The sequence below is a fragment of the Empidonax traillii genome, unplaced genomic scaffold (genome assembly GCF_003031625.1).
Source record: "Empidonax traillii isolate 1590-97213 ecotype Southwest subspecies unplaced genomic scaffold, ASM303162v1 scaffold22:size5013007, whole genome shotgun sequence".
Taxonomy (NCBI): Eukaryota; Metazoa; Chordata; class Aves; order Passeriformes; family Tyrannidae; genus Empidonax; species Empidonax traillii.
Window position 1 is genome coordinate 1,691,506 of NW_020955215.1, and position 13,960 is coordinate 1,705,465.

Below are 13,960 nucleotides of genomic sequence, written 5' to 3' on the forward strand. Positions count from 1 at the left end.
AATTAATGACTGAAAATGTGAGTTTGCTTGAAAATAATCTATCATTTGATTATCACTTTAATGCAGGCAGCCTGGGGAACATCTGCCTCTGCCAGTCTGTGTCTCCTCCTGCCGATGCGGGGAATTGCTGGGAAGGGCTGTTGTGCTGCTTTGTAAACTGGAAGAAAGCCAAACCACCGGCAAATGACTTGGTGGTTGTTGTGACTGAGGAGGAGTGGAGTCCTGGACTGGATGAGGCATCAGGGTCCCCTCTTAAAACACCCACTGCCCAGCTCACTGCCTCTGGTCCCAGTTACTATGTGGTCCAGGGACTCACAAAGTAAATTGGTCATCTCCATCATGTGGAAAGTAATTCTGTCATCACCAGAAGAGTGAGTCTGGCTTTGCACTGGGGCAGCAGGCAGCAGCATGTGACCACTCCTGACTTTACCTTTGCCAGATCCCACCTCACGGGGATGCAGGAGAAAAGAGAAATTTGGGTGGGGAACTGCCCAGCGAGGCAGAATTGCCTCCATCCCATGACACAGACCATGTGCTGCGGTATAATGGGGTCTCCAGACCCTTTAGGCTTTTCTGCTGCCTTATGGGAACATTACAGCCCTGGACTTAAAGGCTTTTTTTGGAAAATGTCACCAGCTTGTGATGAGTCAGAGTCCTGCTTCTCTGCAGCCTGCCCACTGCTTCGTGCAAGGCGTTGGGCTGTGCCGCGCCGGGGTCCCCACGGGCATCTCACTGCTGTTGTTTGGACTTAAATCTTCTTGCTGAGAAAGGAGAGCCTTTTGTTGCCAGTGCCCATGCAGGAGGTCTTCCGGGGGCCCAGGCTGGCAGGGATGTGTTTGGCCAGCTGGTGCTTCAGGGACAGGCAGACACATTTGTGCTACAGCACCCCGGGGCAAGGGCTGCAGCTGGGATCTGTGGCCAAGGCATTTCCACTCCTCCAGGGATTCTCAGTGCCCAGCAGCAAAGCTTGTGCACCTAAATGACTTCCAGTTGAAGGGGAAAGAAAGTGGGTGGAAAGCCTGGGATTCCTACAGGTAGACCTCTGAAAGCTGGTCCATGTGACTGCATGTTTGCAAACATGTATGTGTGTGTGTCTGTACCCAGGTGTGATGGAAAGGATGCTATGGCTTCAAATGAACCAGAAAAGCCAGAGCTAAGGCTGCTGATAGACCATCCCCCTGCGTGTCTTGAGGACAGAGATCTTATGTGATTTTTTAACACTCTGACCTCTCCTAACCCTCCTGGCCTTGGGACCTGCTATCAGATATTTCCCTTATAGCCTCACCATTCCTCACCTGGTTCACAAGTCACACAGCAGTGAGGAGAGGGCCCCTTCCCTGGGGGTTTTCTTCGGACGCCTTGCTCTGAGGGGGCAGGATGGGGGCTGCCCCTCCAGCCCTGGGGACCAACATCCCTTCCTAGGGACAGCGGCTGAGCGCAGCCTCACACGCAAACACGCAGCTGGAGAGGCAGTGAGCCTGATTTCTCAGAATTCCTGCTGCTGGTGTAGCAAAAGATACATTTTGAGCCCAACTCCTGGTGATTCCACATGCAGCCAGAAACTTCCACCTCTTCCAGTAATCAGCCAGCTGGTGTTCCAGTCAGGCATCAGGGAAAAAAGAAACAGAGTTACTGACCTGGTGGGGAAAGTTTGGTTCAGGTGACTCTCCATATCTCACAAAAGCATGGAGGCAGTAATAAAAAAAACAGTGCCCAGGGAAGTCATCAGCAAAATTAAATGAAATTAGCACCTTTTTTTATTCTGTCCTCTTACCCTCATCACTACTATGACTCTTGTCACTGAATGATGTGGGGTCCTCCAGGCAGCACCTTCCTCTTCCCAGCCTGAGCTCTGTGGGACATGCCAGGTGCTGAATGAAGCAGGCGCTTTGTGGGAAAAATACGCATCTAGTAATTGCTGTGGAAAAGTGTGTTGCAGTGCACAGACACAAAGGGATGAAAGGAGGCTGCGTTAACATCCTGACATTTCCTCATTTCTGAATTCTTGTCTCAGGCATCCCTAACGTCCTTTTATGGCAGCTTTTGCAGCCAGTTTCCTCAAACAAAGAAAAGGAAATGGGATTTCCAAAACACCCTGGGACAGTGCTGGGGGTGAGGGGCTCCGGCCAGTGCCCTGCAGCACGGCCAGGGCCAACTCCCTGCACAGGAGTTGCTGGCTGAGGTGGGGAGGTGATGAGGCAGCACCTGAGACTCTGCCCACTTGCACCGCTGGCAGTGCCCACTCCCCCTTCCCCACACTGCAGCTCTACAGAGCGAGGACCACCCAGCTGGGAGGGGACAAAGGAGAAGAGGTTCTGCACTGCCCCCTGAACTCCACCAAAGCACCCTGTCCTCCTCTGAAGGCCTCTGCAATCCCAGCCTGTCTGTGCTGGAAATTTCAAGTTGTTCTGAAGGCAGCAAGTTAACAAGATTTGGAAACCAGGTCAGCGGAAGAAGCTCAATTAGTTTGCTGAACCGTGGGGACCAGCTCACATCGTGTCTGCCTTATTGACTCCTCGAATGGACGTTATTGATACGAGACACATGAGCCTGGCTGCAATGGGGTCCTGTGCTCTTCCCTCAAGAAGGGGACACCTGGACAATCCTCGGGAACAGAGAAACTTCACAAAGGGCCCCAAATCAGCACTGTGGGACAGCTCAAGCCATCCCACTGGGCTGTATCATAGAATCATCATAGAATTATAGAATGGCCTGGGTTGAAGGGACCTTACAGATCATCTCGTTCCAACCCCTCTGTGATGGGCAGGGACATCTTCCACTAGACCAGGTTGCTCCAAGTCCCATCCAACCTGGCCTTGCACGCTCACAAGGATGGGGCAGCCACAGCTTCTCTGGGCAACCTGTGCCAGTGCCTCACCACCCTCACAGGGAAGAATTTCTTCCCAATATCTAATCTAAATCTACTCTTCCAGTTTGAAGCCATTCCCCCTTGTCCTGTCACTACACGCTCCACCCTTCTTGTATCAGCAGCGCTGTTCCCCCCAGCCCTACAGGAACTTCCAGGCTCCCACCCCCATCGCTAGTCCTGCTCTTCCCAGCCACCTGACACCTCTGGGGAGGGGACAGCCAAAGGGGACAGGCAGCAGGGCTTGCAGAGAGCAGGCTGCATCGCTGGCAGCACAGGCGTAGCTCACACGACCAGCTACCTGTCTTGTCACGTCACTGCGAACATCTGCTGCTGCAAATAAAACGGCAAGAGAAAGGAAAAGCAAAAGGCCCTCTCTGAGCGGCATTCCAGCCCCAGGAGCGGGAGAGATGTGGCGCCTGTCATGCTGCATGAAAAACCTCTTTCATTAGTGGCAAGGCTGTAGCTCACATCTTGGAATCACAGCACAGCTTCTCGGGGGCTCCACAGGCAGGCGGGCACAGCCCCATCCCCGCAGGCGCCCGGGGAGCAGCCTGGGTATGGCTTTACACTGATAGAGAGCGTCTCACAGACAAAACAAGGAGCTGAGGGCTTTGAAGCCCTTCCAGGAATCCTGATGCCAGCGAAGAAGGCTGCTTGCTGATATCAAGAGAAAAGCCCCCTCTCCATCCTGCAGCCATACAGACACCCACAGCTCCCTCTCTGGTCCTGGCGTGGGACAGACACTCAGGCTGCCAGGAGAGCCAGGGGTGCCAGCCTGGACAGCTGCAGGAGGGAACCTTCGCACTAGAGGAAATGTATACACTGTATCCCTCTCACCCCGTCTCTGTCCTGGGACAGAATTTCTTGGATGCTCAGGCACTGCAGGGCCAAGATGAAGAGTGAGCATTGTGGGGCCGGCAGCCGGTGTCACCCAGGGCTGCATGGGAGCCCTGTGACACGGAGGGACCAGCCAGGGGGTTCAAGAGCTGCAGGCAGAGACACAGGCAGAACCACAGGCACTGCTGATGGCAGGCAGTGATGCCAGGTTACCTGGCAGGGCAGCGGGCAGGTTTGAAGTAGGGCGACTGAAAGGGCAGGGCAGCAGTCAGGGATGGACTGTGGGCAGGACAGAGCAGGGCAGGGAAGCACAGTGCAGCAGGCAGGACTGCAGGAAGGGCAAGGCAGGGCGGTGGATAGGGCAACAGGCAGGATTGCAGGCAGGGCAGCGGGCAGGGCATGGCAGACCACGGCAAAACATGGCAGTGGGCAGGACTGCAGGCAGGACAGGGCAGGACATCGGGCAGGGCAGCAGGCAGCGCAGGGCAGTGGGCAAGACTGCAGTCAGGACAGGCAGTGCCCGGCAGCGGGCAGGCGGTGCCGAGGCGGCGCATTCCGCAGGCGACCCCGGGTCCATCCCGGTCCGTGTCCCGGTCCGTGTCCCGGCAGCCGCCGCCCCCGCAGTGTCCCGCACCCCCGGCCCGATCGCGGCCGCGGGCGGTGCCGCCGGGGCGGGGCGGGGCGGTGCCGGCGCTGCGCGGCCCCGCCGCCGCCGCTCCACACCCGCTATAAGCGGAGCGGCCGCGGCCGCGCTCCGCAGTGCATGGCCGAGCCTCGCCCGAAACCCGCGGCTCCGCCGGGGCTCCCACCCGGGCCGGTCCCGGGCGCCCCATCCCTCCCCGCCGCGCCATCCCTCCCCGCCGCGCCCCCGCCCCGCCGCCGGCAGCCGTGACCTTGCCATCCGGCAGCCTTGGGGACAGCCCTGGGGACAGCCGCGCTGGATCGGAGAGCCGCCGTGGGATGTGATAGCCGGCGGATCGCACGGAAATATTTCTCCTGGGAAGGAGAGCGGCAGCCTCCTCCCGCGGTCGGGGGCCGGCAAGAAAAGCGGATTTAAAGAGCATCTTTGCCCCTTTGTTGGATGAGAAGGACAGGGGAGGACCGGCAGGATGAGCACTAGCAGTGAGTACGGCTTCCTCTTGCCTTCGCTGTGGGAATGGGGCTGATACCGCACCGATCTGGCTGGGAGGAATTGGAAAGAAAATGTCATAACAGCGTTGACAAGCCTAGTGGGATGGAATTTTGGTTTATTTTCCTGCCTGTGTTTTGCTTTCTGAAAGGGTCTGGCTTTGCTGGCCTGTCTTTCATGTGGGCTGAGCCGTGGTGCTTATCTCCACTGAGTACTTTTCTTGGCTTGTATTTCTGGGGTTTGGAGGGCAGATCATCGACTAAAATGTCGATACGCAACATGGTGAGAAGGAGCCAGGAGCGCTCTGACAGGCAGCAGGCTCACTTGCTGCTGGCACTGCCTGTGGATAAACGGACATGGGGGAAGGAGCCGATGCAGAGGAGGAGCTGGGTGAGGAGGGACCCAGAAACCAGGGACCTGAGCAAAGCACAGGTGCAATACTGAAAAACATGAACCTCCTGCAGCTGGGGATGTGGGTGTTTCTATTGTGCATGTGAGACAGGGACAGAGGCACTCATGCGCTGTGTATGAATTTCTAAAGAAGCAGAGCTTGGAAATGTGCTGCATAAGATGAGAACTGGCACCTGGTACTAGTCTGGTCACTTCTGGTTTTGTGTCCTTGTTACAAAGTCTGGAAAGATTGATCAGGTTTGATCAAGTCACAATCAATTTCTTTTTCCCCACTGATGTGATGTGTGACAGCTGTACTCACCTCGCTGGCACGGCTTTGATCCCTTCTTTTAGAAACAGTGAGCCCACAGGCAAAGCAGTTGATGTTGATGGGCACCTGAGGGGCTTCGTCCTGGGATAACCTGTCCGGGGAAGCCCCCCCACTCCCTCCTGTGGGTCCTGGAGGCTGTGTGAAGAGAGCAGCACTCCCCCAGGCAGAAAGCAGCAGAGCAGCAACTTCTCCATTGCACTGGCGTGTTGAGGTTTCTCAATCTGAGGGCTTGGGGTGGTTCCCAAGCAAAACACCGTGAAAAATGCTTTGGCACGCTGCAAGGCAACAGAACAGGTGATTCCAGCTCTGTTGGGCTGTGTCAGAGGCAAGAAAACTTTCCAAGTGCCCTCTGCACAAGCCACACCTGGGACAGGAGCAAGCCCCCTTCCCGGGGAACCAGGGCTGGCGCTGCCCAGGTAGGAAACAATAGGGACTGATTCTTTCTGAGCCTGCAGGATGCCTGATAACAAAGGGTCCTCCCTCTGCTCCTCTGGGTGATGAGCTCGAGTCCTGTGCTGAGAGGGCAGTAGTGTCAGTGTCGTGACCACCATGGTCAGGTGGGACTGTTAAGCTTCCTCTAAGCCAATTTTGACAGATGCGTGTTGGTTCCTTTTGGGATTCCTTTCCAGCTCTTAATAGCTGGCTTAGCTGCTGATGGAGATAAGGGCTGTTTATGGCACTGGTGTGTTATAACTATCTGATTGTGCTGCAAAACTCCTTCAGCTGGGTCCTCCCACACATACAGCAAGATGCCAGGGAACTAAGCGTGCTGCCTGCCCGTTGCTCTGACGTGACTCACGGGAGGAGGCCACTGGGCAGGCAGTGAGCACAGAGCTGGGAGTCCCTCGGGAGCTGCTCCTCCTTCTGCTGCTGCCTTGCTCCGTGGCCTTGGGCACCTCACTCAGCCATGCCTCAGCTTCTGGATTTGCCAGCAGCAGGCTGTCCCATGGCTCTTGCCCAGCCCTTTGGATGGCTTTGCAGTCTTTGCCTAAATATTGCCATTTCCTCGTTCTAAGTAGCCATGTATTTTAGTAAAGGCTTGGCAACTCTGTGACATCTGATCGCTTACTGTGCTGTGGGTTGATTATTTATGGATTACTCCTTGTCCCTTTGGGACCACACTAGGTAGAAGGGGTGTGCAAACCCTGCAAGGCGGTGGGCTCTGCCCTGTTAGGCTTCCAGACATTTTCCCAGTAGCTGAGGTTCTCAAAGCAGGGCTTGCCATACCCAAACACTGGCTCATCTCTTGTCTTAGCAATGGCACGATCTTCTCCCAGCTGGTTCTATGAGCAAGGGTGTGGGGCCACCTCTTCTGTCAGCATGTTCTGTGGCTGGTGTGAACATTGCCAAAAGCTGTCTCCCCCCTCTTGATGCTGCCTCACTGAGCTCTGCATATCCCTTCCCAGCCTGCATCCCTCAAATCTGTCTGTCCATGAGCAAAAAAAAAAAAAAAAAAAAAAAAAGCCCAGGATCCTTGTGTCCATGTTCTCTGTGCCATCACTGTTCCATGCCTTTGGTACAAAAGTGGCCAGTGGCTCAGAGGGGCTTGGTGCCACTTGTTGTCAGAGACTTGCCAGCCCTCCCAGGCACGGCGAGCTCTGCTGCTCTCTTCTTTGACTCTGTCTGTTTTCCCTCCATCCCCTGTAGTGACTGAGGGCTCAGATGTGGTGGGATCCACCAGCAGGCTCAGGGACACTCCAGCCTCCCCAGTCTGGTCTCCCTCTGGTGCACAGGACCCTGCCTGTGCAGATGGGAGGAGAGAAGGAAACACTGGAAGAGGAGGAAGATGGACGATGAAGCCAGGCTGTGCACAACCTGAAGATGTACAGATGTACCTGTGGCTGCAGCACTAAAATTTCGGGGCTGGCAAACTGATGAGATGCTGCAGCTGAGGATAAAATGCCACCATCTGATCTGTGAATTCCCACCACTGCTTCCCATTTTGCTTGGTGCATTTTGGTAACACTTCTCTCCTGTCTGAGGTTGATGTGAGGCAGGAAACCTGTGGCTGTGGGCCATGGCTGGCCTCAAGCCATGCTCTTGAGCAAAGCTATCTGTGAAGCCTCCAGGAGCCCTGGGCAGGATTTGCTGGGCTACAGGTGTATCTCTGGAGATGTTCCATGCATAGCACACTTGCTGAGTGGACAGAAGTTTGCTTTTCACCTTGGTGTGGGGCCCAGAGTTGGAGGCCCCACGTCATCATCTCTCCCATAATGAAGGCAAAGCCGTATAGAAATCGTGCTTTCAAGATGAAGAGGAAAGCACCCTTGATCTCAGGCATAAACTCATATCCTGAGGCTGTAGAGCAGATCAGATGGCCCTGAGGGTGCAAAGGGGTGCTAGCTGGGTGTGCAGTGAGCATTTGGAAGGCACAGTGCTGGTATGTACATTAGCTGTGCTACTGCTGCCTCTCACTCTGGTTAGCACTGCTAATTGGTTGCAAATGAATTCATACCTTAGTAAACAGTCCTATCAGTGCTGCTTGGCATTTCCAGTGAAGCTGGAGCTTGTGCAAACTCCTGCCCAAGAGAACATCCCTTAAAATCATCCCTGAAATCTCCTATGTCTGCATCCAACATCTCCCTTGGAATCTGCGCAGGGAGTTTAATGGGACCGATGATGTGTTTGTGCTCATTAAAAGGCAAAGGGTTGAAGCTGTCATTGCCCTGAGGATTTAAGACTCTCTGAAGTGAGTGTGAATAATCCCTTTTGCTGTTTTAGAGGGACCCATCAGTTTTGGGTGCTGCAGGTCCATGAAGTGACTGCTGTCTGTGAGTAGGGGTCATTCTGGTGGGACCCATGGGATTTACACATCATCTCTTTTGGGGTGGGAGAGGGGCTGCTGAAAGTCTTGGCACTGGTCTGGTCAGGAGCAAGGTGTTCTGGGCCACACTGGTCTGAGCAATGGCATCACAACTCCTGGGTAGGTGAAACCCTGGAGAGCTCCTGGGTTGAACCAGGTTTGGCAGGATGTAGATCAGTGTGGCAGTGGGTGATTGGGACTGGCTCCCAAACCAAGGATCTTCTGGATTCCTTTCTGTGTCCAGCATGCACCCTTGGAAAGGAAGGCCAGAATCTGTCCCCATGGCAAACTAATTCAGGGTGGGGTGAGCCAGCACAGTTTATCCCCCATCCTTTTTCCTCTGAGCAGCTGACAGCCTGTCAGAGCATGGAGAGCTCTTCCAGGGGATTTGGTATGCCAAGTGGAAAGTTTCCCCAGACCATCCCAATCCCTGGCACCTCTCAAATTCCTGCCGAGAGGCTCCCCTACTCTCAGAAAGCCAGGGAAGGAGACATGAGGAAAGGCTGGACAGCTAAGCATTTGGGCAGGAAGGCTGCATGACAGATACTGGCGAATGCAGCCTGTTTGCCTGGTTATTTTTGTCTTTCCTAAATCATGCTCCGTGTTACATCGTGATCCACTAAGCATAATTACCCGGTAATCTCCAGGCACATGTGGTTACAAGGTGTTTACCAGCAAACTCTATTAAGTCCCTGTGTAATTAAAGAGGAATCACATGGTGCTGCACATCTCTGGGAGCTCCAGCTCTGCTTGGCAGGCGGGTGATTCACCAGGTCTCCCCACCCTGTGGGGCAGGACCTGCTGAGGAGGACACTGAGGTTTTTTTCTGTGCTTGGAAGTGCAGTGAATCCAGAGGGATCAGCCTGTTGATGTGATGAGCAGTGTGTTTTGCAGAATTTGGGCACCAAGGGAAACTCCCAGACTCACTGCCCACATTTTTGGTCCTCTCAATTAATACCCAAGCCTGACACAAACAATCAGATACAAATTGTCCCCTCGGTTCTCTTAGGCAGCCTAGCAAAGGGACAATCATCCGTTGCATTTGCTTTGGTGCCAGAAAATTCAGATCCCAGGCAGCATCTCTTTGTCCTCGGGCTGGTGGATGGACTCTGTTCTCTCCCCAAGCTTCGTTCAGGCTCTCCTGCAAACCCTCTTTCTTGGCAGCTTGCCCTTTGAAGAGCAGAAGCCATGGAAAGTGGCCCTGCAGGCCAGTGGAGTGCGTGCTGTAAGGTCAATTGAAGCAACTGAATTATTTCAAGGGCCTACCTTGCTCTTATAAAATAAACAGCACATTGTCTAGTGATAAAGTGATGATTGGTTTAGCCACATAATGGTATTTGTGATGCCAGCAGGCTGGACTAATGACAGGCTGTCCTGGTATCAGCAAGGGGTCCATGTGGTGCTGCCTTTGCTCTCTGCAAAGCTGGGAAGGAGGGAAGGCAAGCCCACCAAGTTGCTGCCAGCCCCTGCAGTCCTATCATGATGGTACCATAAGGAAGTGGTTGGAATGTGTAATTAGATATTTTTAGTCTAGATACATCAGTGCCTCAGTTGTGAGCGCTGCTGGACCTCCAGAAAGTATCCTGGGGATAAACTGGTGGTGGCAAGAACTTGGGTGGAGAGTGATGGGGGAAGGATGTCTTTGAAAGATGAAAGGGAACGAGGAGTGACCACAGTGGATATAGGGAAGGCAGAGCCCAAGTCCAGGTGCCTCAGGCTCAGGGAGTTTGGTTGTGAGCCATTCAGGGCAAGGCTGGCAGGGTGGCTGGCCGCCTGCAGCAGGGAAGGTAGTTTTTGCTTGGAGGACAGACTGTCCAAAGCCCTCCTGTGCCCAGCCCCTCTGCTTCTGGAGTCTGTGGGCTCAGTACATCACTGGGGAAGTAGGAAAGCTGGAGTGCACTGCTGCACAACCCCATTGGACATGTCCTGCTTTCTAGGAAAGGGCTGTCTTGAAGCTTATCAGGACCAAGCTGATCTGTGCACAGTTCCCGTTTATTTGATGGTGGCTCAGGTATTTGATAGGCCACAGTTTATATGTGCATTTTTCAGTTCAGGTGTAGTTTTCTGAATGCTTTATCAGTAGCAGCCATAAGCCCTGGCCTGGGAATTGATGTGCTTTCTCCATTGCCTGAGGCAGAGATAGGGAAAGAAAAAAAGGAGCTGGTACTCTGGTTTCCTTACACAGCCTGTCTGACCTTCCTTTCTTCTTGCCCTTTCTGTCCTGGCAGGGTCCTCTGAGCCCCAGGCATCATTTGTTTTTCTGTTCATGGACATTTTACTCCACTTCCATTTTGAATCATCTTCTTTCTGAGACTTGAACAGCTGGACAAGGACAATTCCTTGGGGAAATGTTTCTCTAAGGAACAGGACAGTGTAAGAGGGGAGCAGGTGCTTGAGGCTTTGAAGCCGTCCTGTTGACTTCTGTTCTTTCTGGGCAACAAATGGCACATCTTGGAGAGTGCTACAGTGCCGTGGGGCAAGAAAGGCTTTGCTGGTGCAGTGTCCCAGAGCCTTTCCTCAGCCCAGCTTGAGTCCATTGCAATCAAAGTTTAAGTTTCAGGGTTTGACCTGTTCTCACAGCAGTGAGTTACATGACTGTTTCTCAGACACAAGTGGTCAGGCTGCAGAGATCAGACAAACATAATGTAGACCAGGACTCAGTGTGAGCTCCCAAAGTCCACGTGCCAGGCCCTGGTACAGCCCCCTTCAGAAACACGTTTGAAGCATCTCGCTTGTGAAGGCACATTGCAAGGCCCTGCCTGTCCTTCCCAGCATCCCAGTTGTACTACCAACCCCAGAGATCATAAATCACAGAATGGTTTGGGTTGGAAGGGACCTTAAAAATCATTCTATTCCAAGTCCTTGCTATGGGCAGGGGCACCTTCCATGAGACCAGGTTGCTCCAAGCCCCATCCAATCTGGCCTTGAACACTTCCAGGAATGGGACAGCCACAGCTCCTCTTGGCAGTCGGTGCCTGGGTCTCAACACTCTCACAGGGAAGAATTTCTTCCTAATACCTAACTTAAAGCTGCTGTCTCAGTTTGAAGCCATCCCCCTTGTCCTGTCACTATGTGCTCTTGTAAATCATGTCTCTCCAAGATCTTGCTGCTTCTCTGCTGGTGTCCACGCCCTGCAGCCCTGAGGACCCTGTTGTGCAGAGTTGTCCCAGGGAGCCCTGCCCAGCCCAGCTGCACTTGGTAGTGAAGGGGAACTGTTTTTAAACTTAGTAGAGCACTGGGTGGGTTGTTCTCTGGCTCAGCAGCACTTGCTGGGACATGTTGAGCACTGTAGTGGGAATCTCCCAGTCACAGCTGCTCCCCAGCCTGGATTCTCAGTGGAGGCAGAGAGGGTCCCCAAGCATGGTGGATGGCCCAAGGCTGTACTTCACCTCCTGCCAAGGACCTTTCCCTGATAAAAGTTTTAGAAAAGGAGGAGGGAGCCAAAGCTGCCTGTGAAACTTGTTTCTGTTGCACTTTGAGACTTGCAGCCCATCCATGCCCCAGAGCTGTGTGAGAGGCAGCTGCCTCTCACCAGCAACCCCTCTCTGAAAAAAGGGTCTTCCTTGCCTTGACCAAGAGGCGGGGCTGGATCAGGGCTTGTCTGGCAGCTGCTGCTGCCCTGCCTGTCTCCTTCTGCGCTGAATCATTGGGGGTTTTTCCTGGTAGGATAACCTCTGGCTGTGCTGGCCGCAGCAGTGCTTGGCTGGGGCAGTGAGTGACTCTCTCAGCAGGCTTGTGTGGCTGCAAGGTCTGCGCCATCCAGGATACCTGTGTGTGACTACAGGAGCAAACAGGTCTCTGGGCTCCCAGCAGGTCCCCGTGGTGAACCAGAGATCAGTGGTCAGGTGGTGAGCACAGCAAAGGCATGGGAAGGTTCTCCTTGAAGCCAAAGCCCACAGAAGTGGGTGCTGGAGAAAGCAGAGGTCTCAGAGCCCCTCCATTGGTAGTGGAGACCCCACTTGCTCTCAGCACCCAGCCCAAATGCAGCCTGTGTGGGGCAGGAACCTGTGCAGGGCTAGGGGAGCCAGGTCTTGGCTGTGCAGCTGGGCACCGGCTTCTGCTGCCTCCAGAGCAGGAGCTCTGCTCCGGATTTTCTCTCTCTCTGCTCGTATCGCAGCAGCCCTCGAGTGTGATAGAGTAGAGGTTTCCCTGGCGCTCCTCTGCACTCGGATCACGGCTCAGCGCTGGTCCCTGCAGACCCTCCTTCCCTGTGCTGTGCCCTGGGGTGTCCCTTCCCATCTCCCTCTTTCCCCCTCCTCCTCGGCACCTTCCGCATCAGCTCCCGCTGCTCGGAGGATGAAGAAGGTGGAGCAAGGTAAGATGAGCTCCCTCTAACCTCCCGTGCGCTAAAAATAGCCACGTCACCCGAGCATCGTCTGGGAGGGATGTGACCAAGTTCAGGCTCCCGGGGACCCGGTGCCTCCGTCGCAGGCACACCCAGCCCGTGGTGAGAAGTGCTCCCGCGGGTCCCGCCGGTGACACCGAGCGTGTCATCGCATTAGCGCACCGCGGGACGCCTCTCAGGTTATGCGCAGCCTAATCCCAGCTGGCAGCCGCCGAGGCTGTGTCCTGAGGCTGGGTCAGTGTGCCCACACCTCGCTGGCAGTGGCAGTGTGACAGCTTGCGCCGGGGAGCCTTCCTTCCCCCTGCGGCAGAGACGCAGCAACCTGCTTTTGGTCCTGCCAGGCTGCGCTGGGGTGCAGGTGGTGTGCATGGGGCAGGGTAAGGGGGTGTCTTTGGCATGTGTGCCAGGTGTCTGGCCAGACTTTTAAGGCAGAAGGGGAAAGCAGCTATTCTGCAGGGAATAACCAGATCAAGGAGAGAAAAGAGGGATTTGTGGTGTTGGTGTGGTGCCTGTATGGATCAGGAAAACCTTGGTCCTCCCTATCTGTCCAGACTATGGCCAGAGACTTGGTACTTGGGGCAGGCTGTGCCTTTGGGGACAGTTTTTCTGACATTTCCCTCAGCTCTTGACCATGAACCAAGCAGTAGAGCAGCTTCCAGGTACGTGGACATACAGGGAGAACCACAGCCATCATTTCAGCGAGGACGCCCTCCTTCATCTGGTGACAGATGCTGAGGCATGAAGCTGGATGATCCCCAGCTTGGAGCCCTTTACCAGTGAGCAAAACCATCCCTTCATACACCCATGTGCTACTTGAGAGAACTTGCACTGTTGCCCCACCACCTGGCCCAGCTGACCCCTTGGGAGTGGAGTGAGCTGGACCTGATCCTTTCCTTTTGGAACAGGAGGTGCCTGGCAGAGCTGCTCTGGATGAGCTGGCCAGGGAGAGCTGAGGAACTGAGTGGGGATGTTCTCTCCTCCCCTGCTTTTGAAAAAAGGAGAGTCACTGCCTGCATGGTGAGTTATGTGGTGATGGTTCCTTGTGATGGGCTACATATAAAATCCCTTTCATCCCTGAGGATGCTACTCGTTGAAAGCTTTTATGGCATCTTAAAAATAGCAACAGAGGGGGAGAGGATGAGAAGATGGATAGGTAGGTGGATCCCTAATAAGGAGAGAAGAGGAAACAGCTAGAGAGGGAATGGAAAGACTTTAGTGAACGGCATGTGAGTGATTACTGAGGGAGGGGGTGGTGT

The 13,960-nt window shown here is 54.4% G+C and overlaps 1 protein-coding gene across 8 annotated transcripts in view; it reads left to right on the forward strand.

The window, feature by feature from the left end:
- Nucleotides 1-4,533: 4,533 nt before the first annotated feature.
- The window catches only part of ABLIM3 (actin binding LIM protein family member 3), a 52,759-nt gene continuing 43,332 nt past the window's right edge, over nucleotides 4,534-13,960 (forward strand). For 7 of the 8 annotated variants that reach the window (XM_027901529.1, XM_027901554.1, XM_027901546.1 and 4 more), the window contains exon 1: nucleotides 4,535-4,828. In XM_027901529.1, the coding sequence (XP_027757330.1) occupies nucleotides 4,816-4,828 (13 nt within the window). In that variant the 5' untranslated portion in view covers nucleotides 4,535-4,815. Of the gene's footprint in view, nucleotides 4,829-13,960 lie in introns of all 8 variants that reach the window. The other variant, XM_027901589.1, reaches the window with a different exon arrangement.